General features: G+C 36.9%; 1 protein-coding gene and 1 long non-coding RNA gene across 3 annotated transcripts; one reads left to right on the forward strand and one right to left on the reverse strand.

Moving 5' to 3' along the window:
• Nucleotides 1–2,246: 2,246 nt before the first annotated feature.
• LOC127841298 (proteasomal ubiquitin receptor ADRM1-like) lies at nucleotides 2,247–25,879 on the reverse strand. 2 transcript variants are annotated; one of them, XM_052370024.1, is made up of 8 exons: nucleotides 25,677–25,879; nucleotides 15,314–15,430; nucleotides 13,414–13,537; nucleotides 8,079–8,220; nucleotides 7,253–7,491; nucleotides 3,788–3,805; nucleotides 3,164–3,424; nucleotides 2,247–2,870 (listed from the first exon to the last, which is right to left on the reverse strand). In XM_052370024.1, the coding sequence occupies exons 1-8, from the start codon at nucleotides 25,872–25,874 to the stop codon at nucleotides 2,788–2,790; spliced, it is 1,182 nt and encodes a 393-aa protein (XP_052225984.1). In that variant the 5' UTR covers nucleotides 25,875–25,879; the 3' UTR covers nucleotides 2,247–2,787. The 2 variants fall into 2 exon arrangements, with proteins under 2 accessions (XP_052225984.1, XP_052225982.1); XM_052370022.1 differs by having other exon boundaries at nucleotides 8,079–8,223.
• Nucleotides 17,465–19,467, forward strand: LOC127841319 (uncharacterized). The gene is made up of 3 exons (XR_008030907.1): nucleotides 17,465–17,697; nucleotides 18,151–18,324; nucleotides 19,403–19,467. It is a non-coding gene; the product is annotated as an uncharacterized LOC127841319 (long non-coding RNA).
• Nucleotides 25,880–27,114: the final 1,235 nt, after the last annotated feature.

Here is a 27,114-nt window from a genome sequence, read left to right on the forward strand (position 1 = left end):
TATGAGTGATTGTTTATAGTTTATTAAATTGTGTGTTTACTGTGCTCTATGCCCCAAGAGAGGTGTTAGTTGGGATTCGAGATAGATACAAGAACCCCCCGATTCCAGAAGCTTCCCTGGTTAATTTCAGTGCCCAGTAGAGCACCGATACACTTCACCCCGGTTTAACGACCCTCGCGGATGACGTTAGCCCTTTTATGGTAACCACACCTAGGTTTGACATATCTGCTCTGAATTCTGTTTAAATAGGTTTGTGCTGTACAGAACTTGACAAGAATTAACACAAATGTTGTGAATTTCATACCGACTTATTTAACAAGAAACTGTCGGAGACAGGTGCATAACTTTGGACAAAATAATACAATGGATGGTTTAGCAACTTAAAAATTTCAAAAGGCAATAACTCTCTAAATAAATCATCTAACCAGAACCCACAAATAACATGCGCATCTCCTCAAGGTAGTTAAGCTTTCCATAGAGCTTCATTGTATTCCAGACAGTCGTTGGTAAGAAATAGCCCGGAAAAGAATTACACTATATGTACAGTTTATAGAAATTTTCAAAGGGCCATAACTCTGAAAAATCAACCGACCATAACTGGCTCATATTATGCACATCTCCTGTTGGTAGTGAAGCTTCCCATAAAGTTTCATTGAATTCCCGTAATAAGTTGCTGAGAAATAGCTTGGACAAAAATTGCACTATATGTATAATGGAAAATGTCAAAGGGCCTCTTGGTAGTGAAGCTTCACATTAAGTTTCATTGAATTCCAGTCATTAGTTGCTGAGAAATCGCACTGACAAGAATTGCACTATATGTACAGTTAATGGAAAATTTCAAAGGGCCATATGTATCAGACGAGAACCGGCTGATAATATGCACATGTCCTCTTGGAAGTGAAGCTTCCCATAAAGTTTCATTGAAATCCGGTCATTAGTTGCCAAGAAATAGCCCGGACTAGAATTGCACTATATGTACAGTTAATGGAAAATTTCAAAGGGCCATAACTCTGTGAAAAATTATCCGACCAGAACTGGCTGATAATATGCACATCTCCTCTTGGTAGTGAAGCTTCCCATAAAGTTTAATTGAATTCCGGTCATTAGTTGCTGAGAAATAGCTCGGACAAAAATTTTGCACGGACGGACAGACAAAGCGGCGACTATATGCACCCCCAAAAAATTTAGGGGGAGCATAATAATCAGAATAAATAATTGACAATGGTACACCAGTGTTATCGATGGAAGCATTTTGCTTTTTTCTACTATTTTAACACCGATATCAAACTTTCTTTCACCAATAAAATTCTATATTGCACTGAAGCGCATATCCTATATTGAATTGGTCACATACCTAAAGTATGTTTATGTTGTTCAACTTATATCTGTATTTTGTAGTGTTCTTTTTTTCCTTGAATTATGCCAATGTTTTTTTAAAGGCAGAACAGTCTTTAAGGACTAGTCTATGTAACCATGCCTTTCCATACCAATAATAACATATCATGGAGAACATTGGTATGACAAAATCGCCTGTTTAAGGTTTTTGCCTCAAAGTATTTGTATCAAAGCAACAATTATCATTAAAACAAGGGACAAAATTGTCACAAAACCAGGTTTTCATTGTGAAAAAAAATCTGATAAAGGGAGACAACTCAAACTGAACTTTTGAAATGAACAAACAAAATTAACCCCCTTTGTAAGTTTGTTTTAAAATAAATCTATTTTTAGTCGTGGCGACCTTGACATTGGAGATATTGACGTGATTCTTTCGTGCGACACACCGTCCCATGATGGTGAACAAATGTGCCAAATGATTTTAAAATCTCATAATGAATGACATAGTTATAGCCCAGACAAGCTCATTTATGGCCATTTTTTACCTTTGAACTCAAAGTGTGACCTTGACCTTGGAGATATTGACGTAATTTTTTCGCGCGACATACCGTCTAATGATGGTTAACAAATGTGCCAAATGATTTTAAAATCTCACAATGAACGACAAAGTGATGGCCCGGACAAGCTTGTTCCGCCAGCCCGCCAGCCAGCCCGCCAGCCAGCCAGCCCGCCCGCCCGCATTCGCCAATGTAATAACCAGTTTTTTCCTTCGGAAAACCTGGTTAAAAATTCACAGGATTACATAGAAATGACATGTTTAATAGCAATTCATTGATAAGTATTTCCCATGATGTCTTTGCTGTACCTTTTTCAACAGTATTATATACATGAAGCAAGATATGAAGAAATGATCATGTAGAGTAATTTATTGTTTATATTTTAAATTTCTGATGTTCTTACAATTGTTGTAATATGCATATTGACAAAAACGTCAACGAATTCGTAATGAATTATGATGTAGGTATGATGAACTATTCATAAGTCTTGACATATTCACAAATAGGCGATCACATAACAGTATCAACATTCTAAGAAAGTGACATGTTCATAGACCTGTATTTTGCATACAGATAAAACAAAAAAAGCTTACCCAATGAGTATACGTAACACATACATGTATGAATTCATGTCATCAAACAAGGCCAAACAAAATTTAAATTTCAAAAATATTAGAATGTTTTAAGTTTTTATTTATAAGTTTAAAGAAACGAAACTCAAAAGCAGTGTCTAAACACTATTTCATATAAGAGAAATAAAGATGTCACAGAAAACAATTGTCATTGAAATATATTGACATTTAATATTGTTTAATCTCTCAACGTATAAAGGTGTTATTTGGTTAAAAGAAACACATTTTTTCTGTGGCCCAAGTGAAATGTATGGCAGAGTTATTTAGTCTTGGTCCATATCCTCGGGCTCATCCTTGTCTTTAGATTTCTTGTTGGCTTGCATCGCTTTGACAAATGCCTCTATGTCTGAAAAAGACAAATATCTAGATTTATCCTTTCAATACTTATAACCTGCTTCAATTTTTATAAAAAAATGAATAAAAATATTTGAACTTTTCCCCAGCTATTTGTGATCGATGCTTTGCAATTAATAAGTACTAATTTGTTCTAATTTTATTGATTTCTGTGTATTCTTTTATTTTGGTTGGAATCCTATGTAAACATTTCTGTAAAGTTTTATTTCATGTGTGTAAAGTATTTGGGTCTGGGCCATAAAATATGCATCAGGTTATGAAACCTACTCTAATTCTCTGCCATACCTCCTTGCGCAGCTGCATTAGCCACGTCTTCCCCGAGACCGAACTGTGACATAAGGGGACCGAGCTGGCCCGACTGCAGGGCTGAACTGAACGAGGAAAGGGCCTGCTTGAACTGGGGGCTGGTGATCGTGGCCCTTAACTCCTCCTCAGACTTCGGTAGGGCCCCACCCTCCGGCAGGAAAGGGATCAGGCGTTGCTGGACCTCTGGGTTGGCTAGTATTGGGACCATGGACTCGGGGTCAAGAGCCTTTGACAGGTCCACTGTGGATTGGTTGATCAAGAGTAAACAGGTTTTTATGTAAATTCCAATAGTTCATTAAAACAAGAGGTTGTAAAATTTTTATTCTTGTATTGCTTCCATTAAACTTAGTTACCTCGCACTTTATGATGCCGTTTGATGTACATGTACTTCATGTAAATTCTGCACAGAGAAATGTCAGATAAAGGCAGCCATAAATGTAACTAATGTGCAGCCATTTAGTATTTACGTATATACACGCCCTTATTTGTAATATTATATATTGTCATATTTTATACATAATAACATAATGTAAGACAATGTTAGTTGAAATAGAAACTCTTTCAAATTTTTTTCAGCTGCATTTGGTCTTGTTTTGTTCTTACCATCTTTGTCTGCAGGAACTGAAATACAAGAAAAGCAGAGTTTTAAATCATGCTTGTTATAAAACACACACACAAACATATCGAACAAGAAACCGTCGGAGACGGGTGATGCTCCCCAAAGGCCTTTTTTGTCACAATATTGCACTATATATGCAGATATAAGGAAACGTCTTGAGGTGCATAACGTTGGACAAAATAGTACGATGGATGGTTTAGCAACTTAGAAATTTCAAAGGGCCATAACTCTCTAAATAAATCATCTAACCAGAACCCACAAATAACATGTGCATCTCCTCAAGGTAGTTAAGCTTCCCATAAAGCTTCATTGTAGTCCAGTCAGTAGTTAGGGAGAAATAGCCCGGACAAGAATTGCACAACATGTACAGCTTATAGAAAATTTCAATGGGCCATAACTCTGTGAAAAATCATCCGGCCAGAACCGGCTGATAATATGCACATCTCCTGTTGGTAGTGAAGCTCCCCATAAAGTTTCATGGAATTCCCGTCATAAGTTGCTGAGAAATAGCTCGGACAAGAATTGCACTATATGTACAATGGAAAATTTCAAAGGGCCATAACTCTGTGAAAAATCATCTGACAATAACCGGCTGATAATATGCACATTTCCTTTTGGTAGAGAAGCGTCCCATAAAGTTTCATTGAATTCCCGTAATAAATTGCTAAGAAATAGTTAGGACAAGAATTGCACTATATATGTACAATTGAAAATTTCAAACCGCCATAACTCTGTGAAAAATCATCCAACCAAAACCGGCTGATAATATGCATATCTCCTCTTGGTAGTGAAGCTTCTCATAAAGTTTCATTGAATTCCAGTCATTAGTTGCTTAGAAATAACCAGGACAAGAATTGCACTACATGTACAGTTAATGGAAAATTTCCAAGGGCCATAACTCAGGGCTCGAAATTATTTTTTTTTCTACTTGCAAAACATTGCGAGCAGCTTTAATACAGTCTCGCAAATTTTGCAGGAAACATAAAAAAGTTTGGACATTAATTTAGTACTATTAAAACAAAATAAAAAGTACTTAACATACACATTCTATTTCTGCAATCATACAAAGATATCAGTTCCTTGGACCATAAGGGTATTGTTTTCAAATATAAGTGTGTCGTGTTCACTCAGAAAATAAAGTTAAAGTGTCAGTTTGGGATATTTTTAATGGGCTTTCAAATATTGAAAAACAATCAGCTATGATATCGTGTGTTGAGTGCGACGTCACCAAAATACAAATCAACGGTTAACTTTGCTCTATCTGTCTATTCAAGTTCAATGAACAAATGTGAATAGTCGACTGTTTCACGTTCTTTGTACAAAAACTATCAGCGTATCTGTACTATAAGTATACCAGTCTACATACAAGGTGCGCGCTTCCGCATACAGGTATTCAGACGTTCTATAAATTGACCTACGGTTTAGCGTTCATGACGTCGAGTGCATTTATGTGACTAGTTTTTTTCCACTATTTCTTTACTCGCAAAAAATACTAGTAGCTTAAAACTTAACTCGCAATCAGTATTTTTCACTCGCATTTTGCGAGTGTGCGAGTGTTAATTTTGAGCCCTGATAACTCTGTGAAAAATCACACGACCAGAACCCCGCTGATAATATGCACATCTACTCTTGTTAGTGAAGCTTCCCATATAGTTTTATTGAATTCCGGTCATTAGTTGCTGAGAAATAGCCTGGACAAGAATTGCACTATATGTACAGTTAATGGAAAATGTCATAGGGCCATAACTCTGTGAAAAATCATCCGACCAGAACCGGCTGATAATATGCACATCTCCTCTTGGTAGTGAAGCTTCCCATAAAGTTTAATTGAATTCCGGTCATTAGCTGCTGAGAAATAGCCCGGACAAAAATTGTGCATGGACGGACAGACACACGGAGGGACAGACGAAGCGGCGACTATATGCTCCCCCCAAAATATTTTTTGGGGGAGCATAAAAAGCATGTAATCCTGACAACATAAGTATATTGGTCGTGCTCTGGGAAAACAGGACTTGATGTATGTGCTTAGAGTGTTGTCCCAGATTAGGCTGTGGAGTCTGCACAGGATTTCAATGAGGATAATTTCCACCTATACTGGATTTTCCTTTAAGCTAAACATATGCGAAACTATCATACCTGATTTGACTGTCTTGTGTTTACAGGCTAGTCACTGTTGTCAGGGACGATAATTGTGCATGAGTTAAAACTGGTTTTCCTCCAGCGAGAATCAATATATAAATATAATGAAGAATTATAATTAATATTATGCAGAATTACAGATAATATAACTGAAAATAACAAACATAAGCCTGGTTTTTGTACAGCGCGGCTCATAAACTGATATCAGTTAAAAATGCTAGCACTGCATATTCACCGTTAATGTAGGACAGACGACGCTTTACCTGAAATTGAATGCATTAGCCCGGTATTTCCACAGTCTGCTCATGTATTGATAGCAAACATTTCAAATACAAGTCCTGCATAATAATTATTTCAGTTAGACAGACAACACTTTATGCAATTTAGGCCCTGTTTTCTTACAACGCAGCTAATCTTAGAAAATATCAGTTTTAATTGCTAGCAATGCATTAAGACCGGTTTTCCTACAGCGTGCCTCATTTATTGATAATATCAGTTTTAATGCTGCCATTGCATACACATTATTCATGTAAGACACACAACACTTGACACAAATGCAATTAACCCCATTTTCCCTGAAGCACTTCTCATGTAATGATAACATTAGTTAAAAGCGAGCGCTGCTTACTCCCCATTCATGTTAGACAGGATATTCTGCAGGTCACTGCATACATGTACTCCCCATTCATGTTAGACAGGATATTCTGCAGGTCACTGCATACTCCCCATTCATGTTAGACAGGATATTCTGCAGGTCACTGCATACTCCCCATTCATGTTAGACAGGATATTCTGCAGGTCACTGCATACTCCCCATTCATTTAAGACAGGATTTTCTGCAGGTCACTGCATACTCCCCAGTCATGTTAGACAGGATATTCTGCAGGTCACTGCATACTCCCCATTCATGTTAGACAGGATATTCTGCAGGTCACTGCATACTCCCCATTCATGTTAGACAGGATATTCTGCAGGTCACTGCAGAATCCCCATTCATGTTAGACAGGATATTCTGCAGGTCACTGCATACTCCCCATTCATGTTAGACAGGATATTCTGCAGGTCACTGCATACTCCCCATTCATGTTAGACAGGATGTTCTGCAGGTCACTGCATACTCCCCATTCATGTTAGACAGGATGTTCTGAAGGTCACTGCATACTGCCCATTCATGTTAGACAGGATGTTCTGCAGGTCACTGCATACCAACCATTCATGTTAGACAGGATGTTCTGCAGGTCACTGCATACATGTACTCACCATTCATGTTAGACAGGATGTTCTGCAGGTCACTGCATACATGTACTCACCATTCATGTTAGACAGGATGTTCTGCAGGTCACTGAGCTGTATGGCAGGCTTGCCTCCAGCAGCCGAAGCCCTGGTCCCACGTCCAGCGGGTGTGGTGGTCGTGGTGCCACCCGCGGTCCCCGCCGAGGTTGTGGTGGTCCCATGGGAGGGCAGAGCAACTGCGGTGACCGGTCTGGGCTGAGTGGGAGTCTCAGACGCCGCGCTGCGGGTTCCGGGGGAGGACTGCACACGCAGCGGTCTGGAGAGGAAAACTGACAGCTAGAATCAAGACTTGGATCAGCAGATATTCAATGATATTTGTTAGTTTTGTGTTTTATATAACAAATTTCACTCCAAAGAGCAAGTTCAAATGCCAAATAAGCTGTATTTTTAGTAAATGAAATACAACCAATCGCCCCCTTGATGCAAAAAGGTACCATGTGACATTAAAATAGAAGGCATATGGTACCTTTTTGCACCAATATGGCGCAATAACGTATTCCAAATAAGAAATGACAAAATCCTAAATACATAGGAATTGTGAGTGAAATTGTTAAGTTTAAATTAATTACTCATATGGTAATAATATAACCTCTGTTAAGCTATATCAGAATAAAAAAATTGATTACAACACTTGTTCATGTACAGGTCACCAAATGGTCTATTAATTTTTTATTCTCAAGCCCATGCTCATGGTTCAGATGCGTTTGACTGAGCACTGAAACAACTCAAGGTTCTAACGTGTTTGACTGAGCGTTGAAACAACTCAAGGTTCAGACATGTTTGACTGAGCATTGAAACAACTCAAGGTTCAGACGTGGTTGACTGAACACTAAAACAACACACGGTTCAGACGCGGTTGACTGAGCACTGCCGGGACGTCCCATGAGCGCGGACAGTCCCCCGCCAGGCCCTCCCATCCCACCGAGTAGCTGCATTAGCTGCTGCTGACTCATGCCTCCCAGGATACTCTGAATGTCGGAGTCACCTGCTGAAACAGGATCATGGAGCTATTCCAGGGATTTTACACCAAATAAATATAACTAAGCAAACCTTATGTGAATTGAAAACTCAATGCAAGCGGGGTTGAAAATTTAAATGTGAATTATTTGGGAACCTTTTCTCATTTATAACATACAAGAGGCCCATGAGGGCCTAAATCGCTCTACTGCTTTAAACACTTTCACTGTGACCTTGACCTTTGACCTAGCGACCTGAAAATCAATAGGGTCATCAGCCAGTCATAATCGATGTACCTATGAAGTTTCATGATCCTAGGCCAATGCATTCTTGAGTTAACATCTGGAAACCATTTTTAATATTTTGAGTCACTGTGACCTTGACCTTTGACCCAGTGACCAGAAAATCTATAGGGTTCGAGTCCTCATTAATATAACGACTGTGAACAAGTTTGAAAAGAATCGGATGAAAACTGTGGACTTAATCGGATTAACAAGAAAAAGTAACAATTTTACTATTTCGAGTCACTGTGACCTTGACCTTTGACCTAGTGACCTGAAAATCAATATGGGTCATCAGCCAGTCATGATCAATGTACCTATGAAGTTTCATGATCCTAGGCCTAAGCATTCTTGAGTTAACATCTGGAAACCATTGTACTATTTCGAGTCACTGTGACCTTGACCTTTAACCCAGTGACCTGAAAATCAATAGGGTTCGAATCCTCATTTATATAAAGAAACTGAACAAGTTTGAAAAGAATCGGATGAAAACTGTGGACTTTATTGGATAAACAAGTTTTTACTGTTTCAAGTCACTGTGACCTTGACCTTTGACCCAGTGACCTGAAAATCAATAGGGTTCGAGTCCTCATTAATATAAAGACACTGAGTAAGTTTGAAAAGAATAAGACGAAAACTGTGGACTAAATCGGATAAACAAGTTTTTACTATTTCGAGTCACTGTGACCTTTGACCCAGTGACCTGAAAATCAATAGGGTTCGAGTACTCATTAATATAAAGACACTGAGTAAGTTTGAAAAGAATCGGATGAAACTGTGGACATTATCGGATAAACAAGACAACATCTTACACACACACAGACACCATGCCATCCCATAAGCTCTTCTGCCTTTGGCAGAAGAGCTAAAAACGATGGTATAAATATTTAATAACCCCTTAGAAATAAATAGACATTTGCCGACAATAGTGACAGGTTTTTTTAGATACACAGTCATCTAGCATGATGACAGCATTAATTAAAACCTGTTATTGAAGATGACTTCAGCAAAAAATATTCCAGGGATTTCAATAGATTTTAAAAACCATGAGTCAATGACCCCTGGACAGAAATTTTGAGGAGTCAAACTGAAAAATGCTGGGGTCAATTTCGAAGCGCGTTTATTGTGTTTTTGTTTGTATTATTCATGTTTTTTTTATTAACATATGCGCTAAGAGTAACACAATATCTTAAAAAGTTATACTGCTTTATTAAATAACAAGGGACAAAATTGTCACAAAACCAGGTTTTCATTGTGAAAAAAAAATCTGATAAAAGGAGAAAACTCAAACTGAACTTTTGAAATGAACAAACAAAATGAACCCCCTTTGAAAGTTTGTTTTTTAAAAAAATCTATTTTTAGTCGTGGCGACCTTGACATTGGAGATATTGACGTGATTCTTTCGTGCGACACACCGTCCCATGATGGTGAACAAATGTGCCAAATGATTTTAAAATCTCACAATGAATGACATAGTTATGGCCAGGACAAGCTCATTTATGGCCATATTTGACCTCTGAACTCAAAGTGTGACCTTGACCTTGGAGATATCGACGTATTTATTTCGCGCGACACACCGTCCAATGATGGTGAACAAATGTGCCAAATGATTTTAAAATCTGACAATGAACGACATAGTTATGGCCCGGACAAGCTTGTTCCGCCAGCCCGCCCGCCAGCCAGCCAGCCAGCCAGCCCGCCCGCATTTGCCAATCTAATAACCAGTTTTTTCCTTCGGAAAACCTGGTTAACAATACCATGATACATAACACAACATTTTTTAATGGTACACAAAGATAATGACAAAATATAAATAATTTGTGCTAACAATATCCACATTAAGTTTTTCATTTCACAACTTTTATTATTTCTATCACCATACTATGATTATTTGTAAAAACAATAAATGCTCATTAAAATCTACTTCATCATAACACATTTAAGTCTTTTAATACATTTAAGTAATTTATGATATATGGTAGCACCTTTTCATCACATATTTATTGTCATTATATTGTCATCATCCCTATGATACATGTAGCTTTTGTAACAAAACACAATCTAAATGCATGGAACATCTAGTATATCTATTACTGTTTATCCAAATACTATACATGTCCGAAATATGTACACTTAAGAGTGCCTTACATGTACAGGGGACAAAAATTCCACTCGTCCGCTCGTATTGACGAGTGAAATCTTGAAAGGACGAGTGAATTTCCCTAAAGCTCTCGTCCTACAGGACGAGTGAAAAAAAGCTGATGTTAAAAATGAATTTTCTGACCAGTAAGACTATTTTTCATTTAATAAAATCATTTTCTGAAAGCATATCTATTCCAAAAGTAGAATGCGAATGAACCGGAAATTGTAATTGTAAATTTTATACAGCAGGTGTGTGTTGTTATGCGAGACTTGTGTCCCGAGTAAATATTGGCTTTTTGGTGTAAGCTTTGCGCGTACATGTTGACAGGGAACCATGCGACTGCAGTCTGCAGTCACTGTTAGTATTGACTTTTAAAGAATTATTTAAGCGCGAAGTACGGTTTAAAACCAGATTTAAACCAGTCTGAATTTCATTTGAAAAATGTCTGCCATACGAGCGTTCTTAAAAGGGGGTGGGGGCGATGTTCAAACGTCCGAAACGGAAAGCACGCGAGCATTAGAAAAAAATTTATTTTGTGTTCCTCATAAATAAAGTAACTTATTTCACTGCTTAGCAGTGATATACTTTAGGAAATTGTATAAGTCATATCAGCCCTTTGCAATCTTTATTTCACACATATTTGATGGACGAGTGCGTGTGTTTGCAGGACGAGTGAAAATTTTAATGCACTCGTCCTGCAGGACGAGTGCAGTTTATGAATATTTTTGTCCCCTGATGTAGTAGTTTAAATTTAATAATCCAAATTTTCATTATTGTTTTCTGGTTTAACAAACCTTATCAAATGTTTGTTAAATCCAGTTAATGCTTTCTCCATTATTGAATCACCATTACTTGTAATTTGGATTGCCAGCTTTGAATTAAATGCGGGTTATAATTTAATTTACAATATGTCAGCGATTTACAATGTCGAAAGTCATGACGTAGAAATTTAATTCTGCTCGGATAATTTATATATAATCGAAGTAATGTGTTTTCTCAATGTTTATGTGTAGTATTATTACTTGTTAGTATAAAAAATTAACTGGTATTCCAGTTTATATAAGATATATTGGTGTTACTCATAATTATCGGTAGATTAACAAACTGACAAAACTCGCTGGACTGAATAGTGGATCTACGTAATTAATAGACCTTTGATCAATTTTGTTTTTTTCTTTATTTTTGCAGACTTTCTTTAACCTTGCCGTCTGCAAAGTATGCAAAAAACTCTGCAATTATCGGATGGTCAATCACGTCATCACGGCTGCTAATTACCCAGTTAGTGCGCATGCACTATTTAGACGGTGACATGTGTATTGGAAGAGATGACATAAGATAAACAACGCCCGGGGTATTCTCTCGATTATAGACCGAGTTTCAAATTCTGATACATTAATTTCAATGAGAAGCACAGCGGGATTTATTACCATGGAACTCGATATGTTAACTGACTGACGCACGGGTCTAATTTTCGATGCGTCAAAATGACGCAAAGCAGAAACAAGAGCACCGCCTTGCGGGTGCAGACCGCTCATCTATTTTCTTTTTAAAGGTGAAGGGACTCTCATTTTCAATCACAAAGGAGGGAGGGGTGGAGTGAAGAAGGGTGTATAGTGTGGGGATGTGGAATTTATTACATTATCTTACAAAAATGTGAAACAAAACGGAAAAAAAAAATCGGCGGGGGGGGGGATTCCTGGGTGCGATGGTTGGACGTTTTTTCAAACATAAAATAATAAAAATAAACATTTGTGTTTTTAACCGTTTCAAAAAAAAAAAATTGGGGGGGGGGGGTATTGTGTGAGGGTGTGGTGGTAATTTGTGAGATGATCTGAAAACAAAAACAAAAAAATTTAGGGGGGGGATTCGGGTGGGGGGAGGGGGGGGTGGGGGGATTCTTGGGTGCGATGGTTGGACGGTATTTCAAACATAAAATAATAAAAATAAATTTTTGTGTTTTTTAACCATTTCAAAAGAAAAATTGGGGGGGTGGGGGGGTATAGTGTGAGGGTGTGGTGGTCATTTGTGAGATGATCTTAAAAAAAAAAAAATTAGGGGGGGGGGGGCACACAGGATGGTTTGGGTGGAGTCTATTGTGGTATGTCGGGTTAGAGTAGTTTTTTTCAAAGTATCAATCAAATCTAATCATAAATAAAGAAGTTATGGCAATTTTAGCAAAATTTAATAATTTGACCTTGAGAGTCAAGGTCATTCAAAGGTCAAGGTAAAATTCAACTTGCCAGGTACAGTAACCCCATGATATCATGAAAGTATTTGAAGTTTGAAAGCAATAGCCTTGATACTTAAGAAGTAGTGGATCGAAACACAAAATTTAACCATATATTCAAAGTTACTAAGTCAAAAAAGGGCCATAATTCCGTAAAAATGACAACCAGAGTTATGCAACTTGTCCTTTTACTGTACCCTTATGATAGTTTGCGAATGTTCCAAGTATGAAAGCAATATCTATGATACTTTAGGGGTAAAGTGGACCAAAACACAAAACTTAACAAAATTTTCAATTTTCTAAGTATAAAGGGCCCATAATTCCGTCCAAATGCCAGTCAGAGTTACATAACTTTTCCTGCACAGTCCCCTTATGACGCCGACGCCAACGCCAAGGTGATGACAATAGCTCATAATTTTTTTTCAAAAAATAGATGAGCTAAAAAGGGTTGCGTCAAAAACGAGTCATTTTTAATTTGCTCGCGTCAAAACGCAGGATTCTGCGTCTATTGAAATCCCTGTATTCTATTATAGTTGAACTGAACTTTACTAAATGCCCATACACCCCTACCTAGATTGGCCAGGTCTGAAGGCAGAGATCCCTCCCCTCCCCTGTTGGAGCCGGGTGTGGGCGGGTTGTTGAGGTATTCATTCACTTTCTTGCTGTACTCCTCATCTTTGTCAGATTTCGGCTCCTGAAAATAAAGAGCCATTGTTGTTTTCCTTGGGACCCCTTGGAATTGGGACAGTTAGAACATTGACTTGATAATAAATATCTAGAGAAACAAGAGATGTGTTTGTCAAAAACACAATACCCCCTATTGCGCTGCTTTGAAATCAAATTTCAATACATCATTTGGAAGGTTTAGAAATTATCTCCCTTTTAAAGCTTATTACTTCCCTTGTATTGTATTTTTTTACTTTTGACCTTGAAGGATGACCTTGACCTTTCACCACTCAAAATGTGCAGCTTAATGAGATACGCATGCATGCCAAATATCAAGTTGCTATCTTCAATATTGCAAAAGTTATGACCATTGTTAAAGTTTTCGGACGGATGGACAGACTGACGGACAGTTCAACTGCTATATGCCACCCTACCGGGAGCATAAAAACATGTCAAACAAACACAACATTTCACCCCTATTATAGTTCAGTCGATGTTTGTAGTTTCTTTAATACTGCTGATATTCATTATCCTAATACACACTACTATTTGATAAAAAAACATTAATGTACAATTAATATACAGTGATTTTTTTGCTAAAAATTACCGCCGATTTTCGGCTGCTTTCCAATCGCAAAAATCAACGTTTTTTCCCAAAAAGATGACCAAAATTTCAAAAAAAAAGCCCAATTCACAAAAATTATTTTTTAAAGAAATAAGCCTCTTATGACATGATTTCTCTCCTCTAGATCTCAACTTTTTATTTAAACATCCTACAAAATATATAACTTTAATTTAGTCCTTTTTGTCGATAAATAATTCCCAAATGTGCCACTTTTATCAATTAGAACAATTCCAATTTAACCAGACCTTTTCCCAAAATGGCTAGAAAAAACCCTGAACATGCACTTCAAAACAATTTTAATTCGGTTACATATAATCATATCAACAATGCTTAATTTTTCCCAATTTCATGGTGTATTGCACTATTTTCCCCAATTTCTTGGTTTATCGCGCTAATTTTCCCAATTCAAATGGCACAGGCTGTAACAAATAAAAGCACAAAAAATCACTGATATATCCCAGGCTATAGATAACAAGCGTATTTGCGTTGTTACGAAATCAAAATAACCAAAAACGTAATAAAATTCAAAATAAAGCGTACAAAAATGCAAATACAAATTTAATAACGTAATTACCGTAAAATACCTTGCGTCGCGAAACATTATTTTACAAACACCTGGCGTATTTTTTAGACTGGTTATTTTCCATACAAAAATGTAGCAGATAGTTTATATGCCGTCCTATGAAGAAAAGAAGGCATTCTTTCCAGCGGTTATCAATGTTATGCAGCGATTTTCACGAACTCGGTCTTATTCAACGTAAAAATGAATGAACTTTGATCAGAACTTCAGTAATTGTTTGTTGTTATGTACAGGTAACTTTTTGAATTCCATTTGTATTATCAATATAGTAACCTTAGAAATTTTTATTATGTTATAAATGTCATTACCTAAATTACCCAATTGAGTTAAATAAAAGGGGAAGAAAAACCCAATTAAAGGGGCCTTTTCACGTTTTGGTAAATTGACAAAATTGAAAAAGTGTTTCAGATTTTGAATTTGATGTCAAAAACAGGGGGTGAATTACCCAGTATACCCCAAAAGTTATCTATAGCCGTGTATATATTTTTATTCCATAGTTTTAAGTCTCAATCATTATTTAATATACAATATAAATATAAAATGTATCTCTTCTAATATACCAAATTATCTAAAAATTTTAAAAATGAAAATTATCTTGCCTGCATCCAGAAAAAGAACTTCCTAGTCGATGACTTAAACTTCAGAACAAACACCCGGCCAGTTGTACACTGCTTCACGTGCTTGAACTCGATATCATCCGGGAAAATGATAAGGTCCTAAAATAAACGCATAGTTTTATGTCATTTTTTATTAACCCTTTACCACTTAGAAATGTATTTTTAAGCATTTGTAGTTCCTTAGAAAATCAAATTTAATGAAAGAACTTTCTAACTAGATTCAAGTTTGAAAGGATTTGTTTACAACTCTAACTGCAAGTTAATCCGCAGGCTGTTCTTGTTTTATGCTAATTACACACAGGCATTTTTACTTCACTTAAGCTCTGATTGGAAAAGGGTTAAACAAGTCTTTTTACTGATTCAGTTGTTATTAGAAAAGCATATGCCTTTATGATTATCATGTGTATTTAAGGTCTTTGTTGCATAACTCTAAAAAGTGAAGACACGAAAACATGGAACCAGACATGGAACCAGACAGAGATGAGAGTGTTTATTGCAACATCAGTCCATCTGAGTCATTCCGGTTTTGAATAAGCTTCATGAGATACACATGCATGCCAAATATCAAGTTGCTATCTTCAATATTGCAGGGTTTTTTTTACTAAGAAAGTGACGCCGATATTCGGCGTCTTCCCCTACCAGGGGAAAATGCCCCTTACCAGAATATTTCCCCTAAAAATACCATTTCCCCTCCAAAAATATAATTTTTCACCAAAATATAATATTTTACCCTCAAAGAAAAGGTTTTTTTCTTTTGGGAAGTCGACACTTATCCAATTTGTACCATGTACAATAGTGCTGCAACAATACGCCAAAAAGCGTATTGCGATATATTGTCAGTTCAAAAACCCGTATTGCAATATATCGCAATATATTGCTTACTTGTACTCGCCAATTACCCGATAATCCCGTATATTCCAGTTTTAAAGCAAATTCTGGTAAATGTTTACTATAAAAATGCTCAAGAATAACACAAAACACAAACATTCGCCCATTTTCTTAAATATCAAATACATTTTGGCATTTGTTACTATTTAAATATGTGATGAAATAACTTCCAACAGGGCGTTTTTTTTCCCACTGAACACGCATAAATCGCCTGGCTTGATGTTCCCAATTTATACAACACAAATACACCAACACTTTCCACGCGACGTTCTGCATGTCTCTATAATTTTTGCGCGCTTTTTATTGAGAAAAAGAATAAAGCACTTTGTTTATTGTCGCGTAAGCATTTCGGAAGCGTGTTTCCGAAGTTCGGATTACAAATTTAATAATGCTCATTTCAGAACCGAACGAAACATTTTGTTGTGCATAATTAATTCAACGATAATTCGTTTAAAAGCATAGAATGAATGCTCCCATGGGCTATGTGCAAGCCAAGATATAAACGTGAAAACAGAAAAAAATGTCTCACAATTGGCGTTCTTACACAAACAAAATAAAACATTCGGACTCGGAAGATACTGAACGCATCGAGGCATTTTTTAAGAAAGAATCATCGAAAACCGTTATAACCCAGCAGGATTCTGAGGTAATCAACATCGAACATTGTGAAAGTGAAAGTAGACAATCGGCAGCTGCCGCTTCTTTCCCTTCCAATACTGTAGCAGATCAAGATCGTAAACCCATTCATCATGAAATTGAAATCACAAAATTGACGTCATCGTCCCCCGGCCCCAGTACAGAAATATAGTTGAAAACAATTCCCATAATTAGATCTACACCTGCAACTTAATTAAGACCTTTGACTTTAATACGTGTTAAATGTGTTTAAGAACAATAAGGACAGAGACAAGCCTCTTTTGATGAGTTATAGACATTGAAATGAACAGTTTTTATTTTTTCCCCTAATATGTCTCTTTCGCATTCTTTTTTCCCCTTTCACCCAGCGTCCAGCGTCTTCCCCTTTCTCTAAAAAAAACCCCTGTGAATAGTTATTATCACGTGGCTGTAGAAAAACGGTGTAAATCAGTTCTACAAATAGACATGATAAAATATACATGCACTGGATTGAATTTGTTACCGCATCAAATTATTAACGGGTTTTGTTTTTCACAACTTACTCGTAAGTAATTTTACACTGCTCAACAATTGCAATTAACTTCTCATAATTAATGATTGTTTACACAGGGATTCCGCTGTCGATCGCCATTGGCGCCAAATGGCGCTAAATTTTTAAATGTGGCTCCGATTTTTTAAAAGTGGCGAATTTCAAAAAATCGGTAAAATCCTATCCGAAAATGTACTGCGAGTCGAAAGCACGCGACCGAGCATTAGCGGCCAGCGTCTGTCAGTTGTAAATATTGATTTACGACGATGTAAGCGACCTACAGTGCAGAGTGCATTAGAAATCACCGAAGCGTGTAAGTGTTACAAACGGTGTTTTTACTGCTATTGTCAAGTTTTATGGGGGTTATTATCGGATTAACGGCTCCTTTATGATATTGACCATAAGTTAAGTAACACGGGGACAAAGTGTCACGACGATCAATAATTATAATGATTATAAGGGCCGCTATTTCTTTGTTAAAATCAAAACCATGGGGCTGGCAAAAGCATTTAATTTCTCCACATCAACAAATAAAAACTTGTTTCAACAGGTATTTGTGAGCATTTCTGTTTAATAGATTCATTAATGTAATGTTCTGGGAAGGATATAAATTGATTAAGATAACAACAATTTCTGAATTAAATATAAAACATTCACTCGATGTACTATATTTCGGATATGTTAAATTCGGACATTTAAAGATAGGGGCATTTATGTGTTGGTTTGATGTTGATAGTTTGTAAAAATATGTTTTATGTTATTTCAGGCAACTAGAATGGATTGTGGCAATTATCTGGGCCTTTCTGTCCGGAAAAAGGCGTGAACAACAGTCATTTAATTGAACCTGGAAATCATCCACCACTAACAGAAAACTTGTTAACAACAGAAGCTGATGTATATCATGTCCAAATGACCAAATATAACTGTTAAACAATTTGAAGTGAGATGCTTTATTTTCTGATTCACTTTCAAATGATGAACATTGGTGTGATTTTATGTTTAAATAATTAATTTCCAAAACATTTATGCAACATACTGTTTAATACAATGATGTTAACATTATTATATTATTTTGGTTATCTGTGTTGTTTATCAAGTTTAAACAAGGGACAAAATTGTCACAAAACCAGGTTTTCATTGTGAACAAAAATCTGATAAAGGGAGAAAACTCAAACTGAACTTTTGAAATGACCAAAAAAAATTAACCCCCTTTGTAAGTTTTTTTTTTTTTTTTAATCTATTTTTAGTCGTGGCGACCTTGACATTGGAGATATTGACGTGATTCTTTCGTGGGACACACCGTCCCATGATGGTGAACAAATGTGCCAAATGATTTTAAAATCTCACAATGAATGACATAGTTATAGCCAGGACAAGCTCATTTATGGCCATTTTTGACCTTTGAACTCAAAGTGTGACCTTGACCTTGGAGATATCGACGTAATTATTTCGCGCGACACACCGTCCAATGATGGTGAACAAATGTGCCAAATGATTTTAAAATCTGACGATGAACGACATAGTTATGGCTCGGACAAGCTCATTTATGGCCATTTTTGACCTTTGAACTCAAAGTGTGACCTTGACCTTGGAGATATTTACGTAATTATTTCGCGCGACACACCGTCCAATGATGGTGAACAAATGTGCCAAATGATTTTAAAATCTGACAATGAACGACATAGTTATGGCCCGGACAAGCTTATTCCGCCAGCCCGCCAGCCCGCCAGCCAGCCAGCCAGCCCGCCAGCCAGCCAGCCCGCCAGCCAGCCAGCCCGCCCGCATTCGCCAATCTAATAACCAGTTTTTTCCTTCGGAAAACCTGGTTAATTTCCTTCGGAAAACCTGGTTAAAAATGTTATTTATATACAAATAAAGCTTATAAAGACTTATGAAGGTATGACTTATGAAGGTACTTATTGTTTTTTTTTATGAAATAACATACTTTTTAAAGTGATAATATAGTCAATGACATTAATGTAGTAAGGTTTCTTAAAATGATTGATCTTATTAATAAGGTGGAATAACCGACAGTATTCACGCCGCGAAAAAGTGGCGACAACTTTTTTTGGGCCAGTGGAACCCCTGTTACAGTACGGTAAATAGGTGTGATGATGATGCCCGAAACCGCCTTTAATGTACTGCTTTATTTACCGGTTTTATATCACATATTAACCCATTACCACTTGCGTACCCAGCTAATCTGCTAATCTCCACCACTGATCAGTTGTCAATAATCAGTATCTGTTATCAATAGGCATCTAGCTGATTGCTGACACCCTCCCACTAGAGGAAATTGGATAATTGTGCACTGTAGGGGGGTCATATGGTTCTGGTTTGTTTTATGACCCTTTGTGTTGATTATACAGCCAGAGTGTGAATGTATGAATTGTAGGCAATAAAAAATACTTTTTAATGATACCTTTCATTTGAAAATCGGCCAATAAATAAGGTAAAAAGAAAGAATGAAAAGGAACACACATGAATATTTTAACAAGAATTTTAATTAATTTTATCATTTTCTTATATTTATAACATGCAAACAAAACAAATCTTTATATTTCTTTTTAACATTTTCTACAGGTATAAACCTGGGATATAATTGATTGAAACTTGCATGAAAATTTAACTAAAATTAACACAAAAGAAGTCATCACTGTGCTGACATTGAATCATAATTTGACATGTAAATAAACACAATTGAAACCCAATTGATTGAAATAAAGAACATCTTGAAATGATTGTAATTTTGCTTCCATTATATTTTCAACATTCTATTACTTAAAAAAGGTTAATTACTAAAAAGGGTGAAACAAACATTAACTTAATAAAAATACAAATCAATATTAAATTGGTAGACTGAACAAGTCTTATTTTTGGAAGGTGCAGTCAGTTTCTAAGGTCCATTTTATTTGCAACACCAAGTCTTTCAAGTTCTAATTTGTAGCAGGGACAGTCATATTGTGCCACAAATTGTGGCATCCATTGCCACACAGTGGCGTCATGCAGGTGGTGCAGCCATAGCGTGTGTCTGTACGCTCCTTCAACACCAGGCTGTGGTACTTGCACCGGCGTCGCTTTCCAGGTAAGATGCCATGAACATGGTGGCCCATATTCTCCTTGTTAACGTGGCCAGCCAGCGCCTGTCCTTGGCTTGCCCGTTTCCTCTTGGAGAAGCCTGCAACCAAGCGACCAGCAAGCTCCTCACGGAAGTCTAGATGGCCAAAGCGTTTCTTTGAGTGCCGACGTTTAGATGTCTCCTTGAAGATGAGGTAGGCGTTCACAATGGCGGTGTTCACCATGAACCAGAAGAGGTACCGCCACCACTTCTTTGAGTTTCGGCCGACCTCATAACAAAGGCGGTATTGATCGTGAACATCAACACCGCCCATGAACTCATTGTAAACCTTGACAGAATGTGGCTGCTGCAAGTGTAACACATCAGTCCCTGTCCTTCGCTGAGCCGGAAGCGACAGGGTTGGATCACTCAGCGTGCTGACATGGTGCACAAGCTTCTTATCGCGCCACACAGATGCAGTGACATTGGACGTTCCTTTCTGCAGGACCTTGAACTGGCCTCGTTCCCGGAGATCTTTTGGCTTTTTCAAGGACACAGGGTACTGCTTCCGATTCACCCGAACAGTGCCGCAGGAATACAACCCATCCTCGAGCAATTTCTCCATCAAGGCTACACTCGTGAAGTAGTTGTCGCAGTATACCTCTCGGTTACTGCCCCGGATGTCGCTTGTCATCTTCCTAACTACATTGTAGGATAGTCCATGTTCAGTGGCATTGTTCTGACGACCCAGATAGACATCGAACTTAGAACAATAATATGTGTTGGAGTCGCACAACATCCATATTTTTATTCCACGCTTGATGGGCTTTGCCTGCATGTATTGCTTCATGGAATTGCGTCCATTGAACTTAACCATGGCCTCGTCTACAACGACCTGTTTCCCTAATGTGTAGCACGCACCAAATGTTCCAGACACATGTTCAATTACAGGACGTACTTTATAGAGTTTATTGTGATTGGCAGCTCCTCGTGGAGGTTCAGTGGCTCTGTCTGACACATGGAAGTACTGGTTGATCTTCTGGAACCTGTTTGACGTCATGACAGACTTGAAACCCTGGTTTCCAATGAAGAGGTTTTCACTCCAATATCTCTCAATTGTTGGTACCCAGTTGATTCCCATCCAAACATTCAGTCCGATAAATGCTCTAATTTCTGTTGCATCCGTTTCTGTCCAACGCGGGTCATGCCTTCCTTCGGACTCCATCTTCCATGTAGCATAGTTGTTCGTGTGCCTTGCTATTTCAGCATACATCATGGGCTGGAACATCAGTGAAAAGAAGTCCAAAGGGGAAGCCAGTTCATCATCAAAGTTCTGAGGAAGAGTGGGGCCAGGTTGCTCAACAAAGTCATTGAACTGAAAAGAAAAAAAAATACTTCAAATGATTGAATGAAATTACATAAAATTGTCATATATTATATACATATGTATTTACATTTTGATGTACACAATAAATGCAATGTATATCTACACACTTATGCCAACCTAATGTGGTTTGCAATAAAATGTATCATGTTATAAATTGCATGCTACATGTATTTTAGTACATCATTTTATATTGTATGAATATATGTGTGTAATGAATGTGTGTATTTAATTTATTTCTTTGTATTTGTAAAGTATGTATGCATTCATAAATAATATATTTATAAAAATAAAATATGGAATCCGTGTGTTCATCAAGGTAAGTATCGAGTGACATGATAAACAAAACATGACACTATTTTTTTCTATGTTGAAAAAAATGCATAACAATGCCCTATGTGTTTGCTGCTATTTATCGTCATAATAATTGTCCGCAGGTTTAAATATATATAATCTGTATCTATAGGACATACAAGAGTAGATCACTGCCACGTAAAACTGAATTTTACAATTAAAAAGCGAATTCTAACTGACAATTAATTTAAATTTCGTATACATGTACATACCGCCAGGGGAGAAAATCTTGACGTCCATTCTGTCGTCGGTTCGTCGTCAGAATCCGACTCACTTTCACTGGATTCTGATTCATATGCAACTTCAATGTCAGAAGGAATGTCCTCAGGCCCAAAACCAGAAAATTCGGACCCGCTATCGTCAGAATTGTCATTATTTGCATCAGTTGTTTGAAACTCGTCATCCATCTTGGCTTGTTATTTTCAATAGGAAGTGCAAGGAAAAACTTGCGCATGGGTTACATGATTGGATCGCTATTTTTAGCTTTACTTTAAATAGTAACCATGTGCTTTTTTTACCGGAAATTGGTAAGGAGAATTCAAACTTTCAATAGGTATATCCCAATATGACGTCATTTAATGTTATATTTAGTTATTGGGGATCTAAATTGGAGTGCGTCGCAGTGCGTCTTTAGGTGGGAACTAGAAATGCGTCGATATGCTGCATCATCTGGAGATCGATAATTGCGTCGATAAGCGTCAATAGGTGGTAGAGCAATAATGCGTCGTAGTGCGGCATTAGGTGGTAATGGGTTAATGCTACAACTGTGATTCATTGTTAATAAACCTGCGATAAACACTTAATCTGTGACAGAGGTCAATCAAAAATAATAATCGCTATTAGTGCTGCAACAATATACCGGTATATCGGTATATATCGCAATACGCAATCCGCGTATTGTATTGCGATACGATTTTCGTCATACCGGTACGAAAATTTTACAAACATGCTTCTACATTTCGTTCAGAAAAGCCATCCAAAATAATGATATCAAGGTAAACAAAACAAAGCGGTATTTTGTAAAAATAAATTGTTACGTAGAAGTGGCATTCTAAAAAGTCTATTATACAGAGTAGCGTTGCTACATGGGAGCATTCATCCTATGCTTTTAAACGAATTATCGTTGAATTAATTACGCACAACTAAATGTTTCGTTCGATTCTGAAATAAGCATTATTAAATTTGTAATCCGAATTTCGGAAACACGCTTCCGAAATGTAATGCTAACGCAACAATAAAAAAAGTGCTTTGTTCTTTTTCTCAATAAAAAGCGCGCGAAAATTATACAGACATGTAGAACGTCGCGTGCAAAGTGTGGGTGTATTTGTGTTGCATAAAACGGGAACATAATATCAGGCGATTTACGCGTGTTCAGTGGGAAAAAAACGCCCGATTGGAAGTTATTTCATCACATCTTTAAATAGTAACAAATGCCAAAATGCATTTGATATTTAAGAAAATTGGTGAATGTTTGTGTTTTGTGTTATTCTTGAGCATTTTTTTAGTAAACATTTTCCAGAATTTGCTTTAAAACTGGAATATACGGGATTATCGGGTAATTGGCGAGTTATAATTCTGGTACAAGTAAGCAATATATTGCGATATATTGCAATACGGGTTTTTGAACTGACAATATATCGCAATACGCTTTTTGGCGTATTGTTGCAGCACTAATCGCTATATAACTCCGCCTCCATAAACATTCTCGTAACCGATTGGACGTTAAATATCACAGTTTGGCGACTGGAAAGTTACCCGAAAATTTCCCGTGATGCATCTGTCAGCATACACGACTGTGTTATGTGGCTTGAATATAAGATACGGGCATCCGGCTATCACTTATCAATGGACTATCTATTACCACCTGGAGCTTTTATGGCGATTACATGTGGAAATCGGTGCCGAGTTCTCTTTAAAAGTAGGAAATATTATATACTTAAAGAGAAATATCAGGTTTTTTTGCAATCACCATTTTCATTAACATTTTAAACTTTAATTGCCAGCTGAAAGATTCAATCGCCTTTGGCGATCGGAAACGCTAACATAGGAGTTATAGACATTGAAATGAACAGTTTTTATTTTTTCCCCTAATATGTCTCTTTCGCGCTCTATTTTCCCCCTTTACCCAGCATCTTCCCGTTTTTCTAAAAAAAAAACCTGTATACAAAAAGTTATGACAAAACTTTAAGTGCGTTAAAGTTTAACGCCATTTAAAGTTTTGGGACACACACACACAATGACAGACAGACATGCCAAAAACAATATTCCCCCGATCTTTCGATCCAGGGGCATAAAAACTTAAACATTTTCGTGAACCATCGACCTGTTGGAAACTTGGATGAATAGCATTATTCTGCAAACAACATGATTCATGTTGTTGATGTTAAGTTTTGTCGTTATTCAACTTATTGAACTTGTGTTCAGCTATCAAGTCTGTATCTAGTTACACTATGCAACAAACACTATATCAAGTATGTTGTTTTATTTTGAGCATATGGAATATATTTATGAACTGTTTGTGTTTATTTATGCCAGAAAATAGGAAGTGATGTTCATTTTACCTATTTTTTTATCCATTTAAACATATTTTATGGTGCTGTCTGGATTCAAGGCAGCAGAGGTTATATGTAAAATGCCTAGCTGAAATAATTCGCGTTCAGAATAAATCTGAAGAGTCTGCCAAAGCAAAAATCATCAAAAGACTCTTAGACGGCAATTTATATTGACAGGCTTTTTCCGCTCCATTTTGGGAATACGCCACACTGGAATTTTGGGAATTTCGCGTCGTGAAAACACCCATTTTGGGAAAAAAATTATTCGCAAAATTGGCTCAATTGGGAAAAATTATTGCATGTAAATAGTGTTTCTTATATTTCAAAGAAGCCGTTAACTGGTAAATAACGACTATTTTGATAACTTTTTATTAAAATTTTACAAAGTATTATTAACATGTGAGATAAGTGCAGGTTTTTTAATCTGAATTTGGGGAAAAGGCCTGACCTTTTTTGAGGTAAAAAAAAAGGTGCGAAGCGCCGGATTTTGAGGAAAATAAGGAAAGTCTTAAATAATCATTAACATATTTTACAGTTTTTAAAACAAATTCAAGGCAACAGATAATTTAATTATGCAACACTTTCTATTTTCTACACCGGATCAGGTTAACTTATATATTTTCAGTTAAAAAAAAAAAAATTTTTTTTTTTTTTTTTTTTTTTTTGGAATTGGGAATTTTTTTTTTCAATTGGGAAAAAAACAGCCAGATTTGCATTGGGAATGGGGCCGAATTTCGGACCCGTGGAATAGGGCGGAAAAAGCCTGATTGACTAGTAAAATGCCATAAACAGTTGCAACTTTAAGCGACCCAGAGGGTCAATATCTGGGAGTTGGATTATTGCACATAGTCAACTTGAGTGCACGCAAAAAGTCAAAGTTTTAAATTATTACAACTATATAAATATTTATACAGTGTAACCGCATGACAAATCAAAATTCTCACATCCTCGACACTTCCGGTCGTTCTGTCCTTCCAGCAAAAATGCATCAGTGAGTCGTCCGACTGATGTACATATACCAAACCCTTCCTTTTGTCTGCATGGACCATTTTCCCCTTCATATGCATTTTTCCAGCTCGAAATTCTACTAAATTCTTGCTCTGTGAGCGTCCGCTCGTATTGCCAAATAATGCTCCCGACATTTTGAAAGTGTTTGATGACAAATTAACCCGAAAGAAAAATAACGACAAGAAAGTAGATATCGCGTGTGTACCAGATATTACGTTGAAGAAACGAAGTTGTGTTTCTTTTCAACGGGCAGTGCGCATGAACTTAATATTAGCAGTGCAAATCTCACACTTTTGCCGAAATTGCAATCTTTAAACAATGTATAGATGTTGAGTTCACATTGTTGTTACTAAGTAAAGCTCGATTGGTTCAAACAAATTGTATAGGCCCCTGGGTACTAATAAGTTAAATGTACTTAAATTAAACTTAAATTACTCAATTCCCTGGTAACGAAACGTGCCGCAGATCGTTGGACTCGCTTTACTTTGTCAGGATGCAGAATCAACGGGGTTTTCAGGGATTTACACATAAGCCGAACAGATCTCGAATGTTAACACACCGTTAAGAACTTTAATTTTGCAAATATTTCAAGTCATTGAAATACGTTTGCAAAAATCTTTAGTGCATAAAAGAATTTTCTCTTGCAGTTTGTGCCGATATCTTAAGGTATAAGAATATTCCTTTTAATTCGTCTGAAATCGGTGACACAATTTCATGTTGCGTGAAGCTCAATCGTGCAGAATACATAGAATTTTTTAACAAGAACACAGGCTTATTAAATTAAGTAATTCGATCTGATATATTTCACATTGCCATAAGCAGCATAAAAAAATATAAAATCTGTCTTTTATGCACTAGTTTCTTGAGAAAAATTGTTGAAAACGTTATTTGGAAAAAAAACAGGACTTACCGGAGTGTTTACATCCATTAACGTTTAATTGGAAACCCAACAAAGTCATGTGATCCTGCATCCTGTTGTCGTTTCCACACAACAAGCCCGTACTCCAGTTTATATCGGATTATCGCTTGGTATGCGGTGTTCCGGGAGCTTTGGGGACAGGATATATAAGGTTGTGTCTCAAGACGCCTAGTGTAGAGTTGCCACATTTTGTGATGTTTGTAATGTGTTTATATTTGAGATAATTTGATAAATAACGCTTACTTATGGGTTTCCTTTGGCGTTTTGAGAATTGCGTTGTCAAAAGTGTAGAAGAATGTAGATTTGGATTAAGGTAGCGCACCTCTAATGATTTCCCGCGATTTCTTCGAAGGTTGAAGAGCCTACTATTAGGTGCCGTAGCCTAGTGGTTAAGGCGATAGACTAGAAATCTTTTGGGATATTCCCGCGCAGGTTCGAATCCTGCCGACGACGTA

The sequence above is a fragment of the Dreissena polymorpha genome, chromosome 8 (assembly GCF_020536995.1).
Source record: "Dreissena polymorpha isolate Duluth1 chromosome 8, UMN_Dpol_1.0, whole genome shotgun sequence".
Classification (NCBI taxonomy): Eukaryota; Metazoa; Mollusca; class Bivalvia; order Myida; family Dreissenidae; genus Dreissena; species Dreissena polymorpha.

Bases quoted from the DNA above. Each gene is read 5' to 3' on its own strand.
- LOC127841298 (XM_052370022.1), bottom strand. From the start codon at position 25,874: ATGTCGGGAGCATTATTTGGCAATACGAGCGGACGCTCACAGAGCAAG. The intron at 8,224-13,413 runs GTAGGGGTGTAT...ATCCTGTTTCAG, and splicing joins TTCAGACCTGGCCAATCTAG to CAGGTGACTCCGACATTCAG. The intron at 7,492-8,078 runs GTGTGTTGTTTT...TTTCCTCTCCAG, and splicing joins CAGTCAACCGCGTCTGAACC to ACCGCTGCGTGTGCAGTCCT.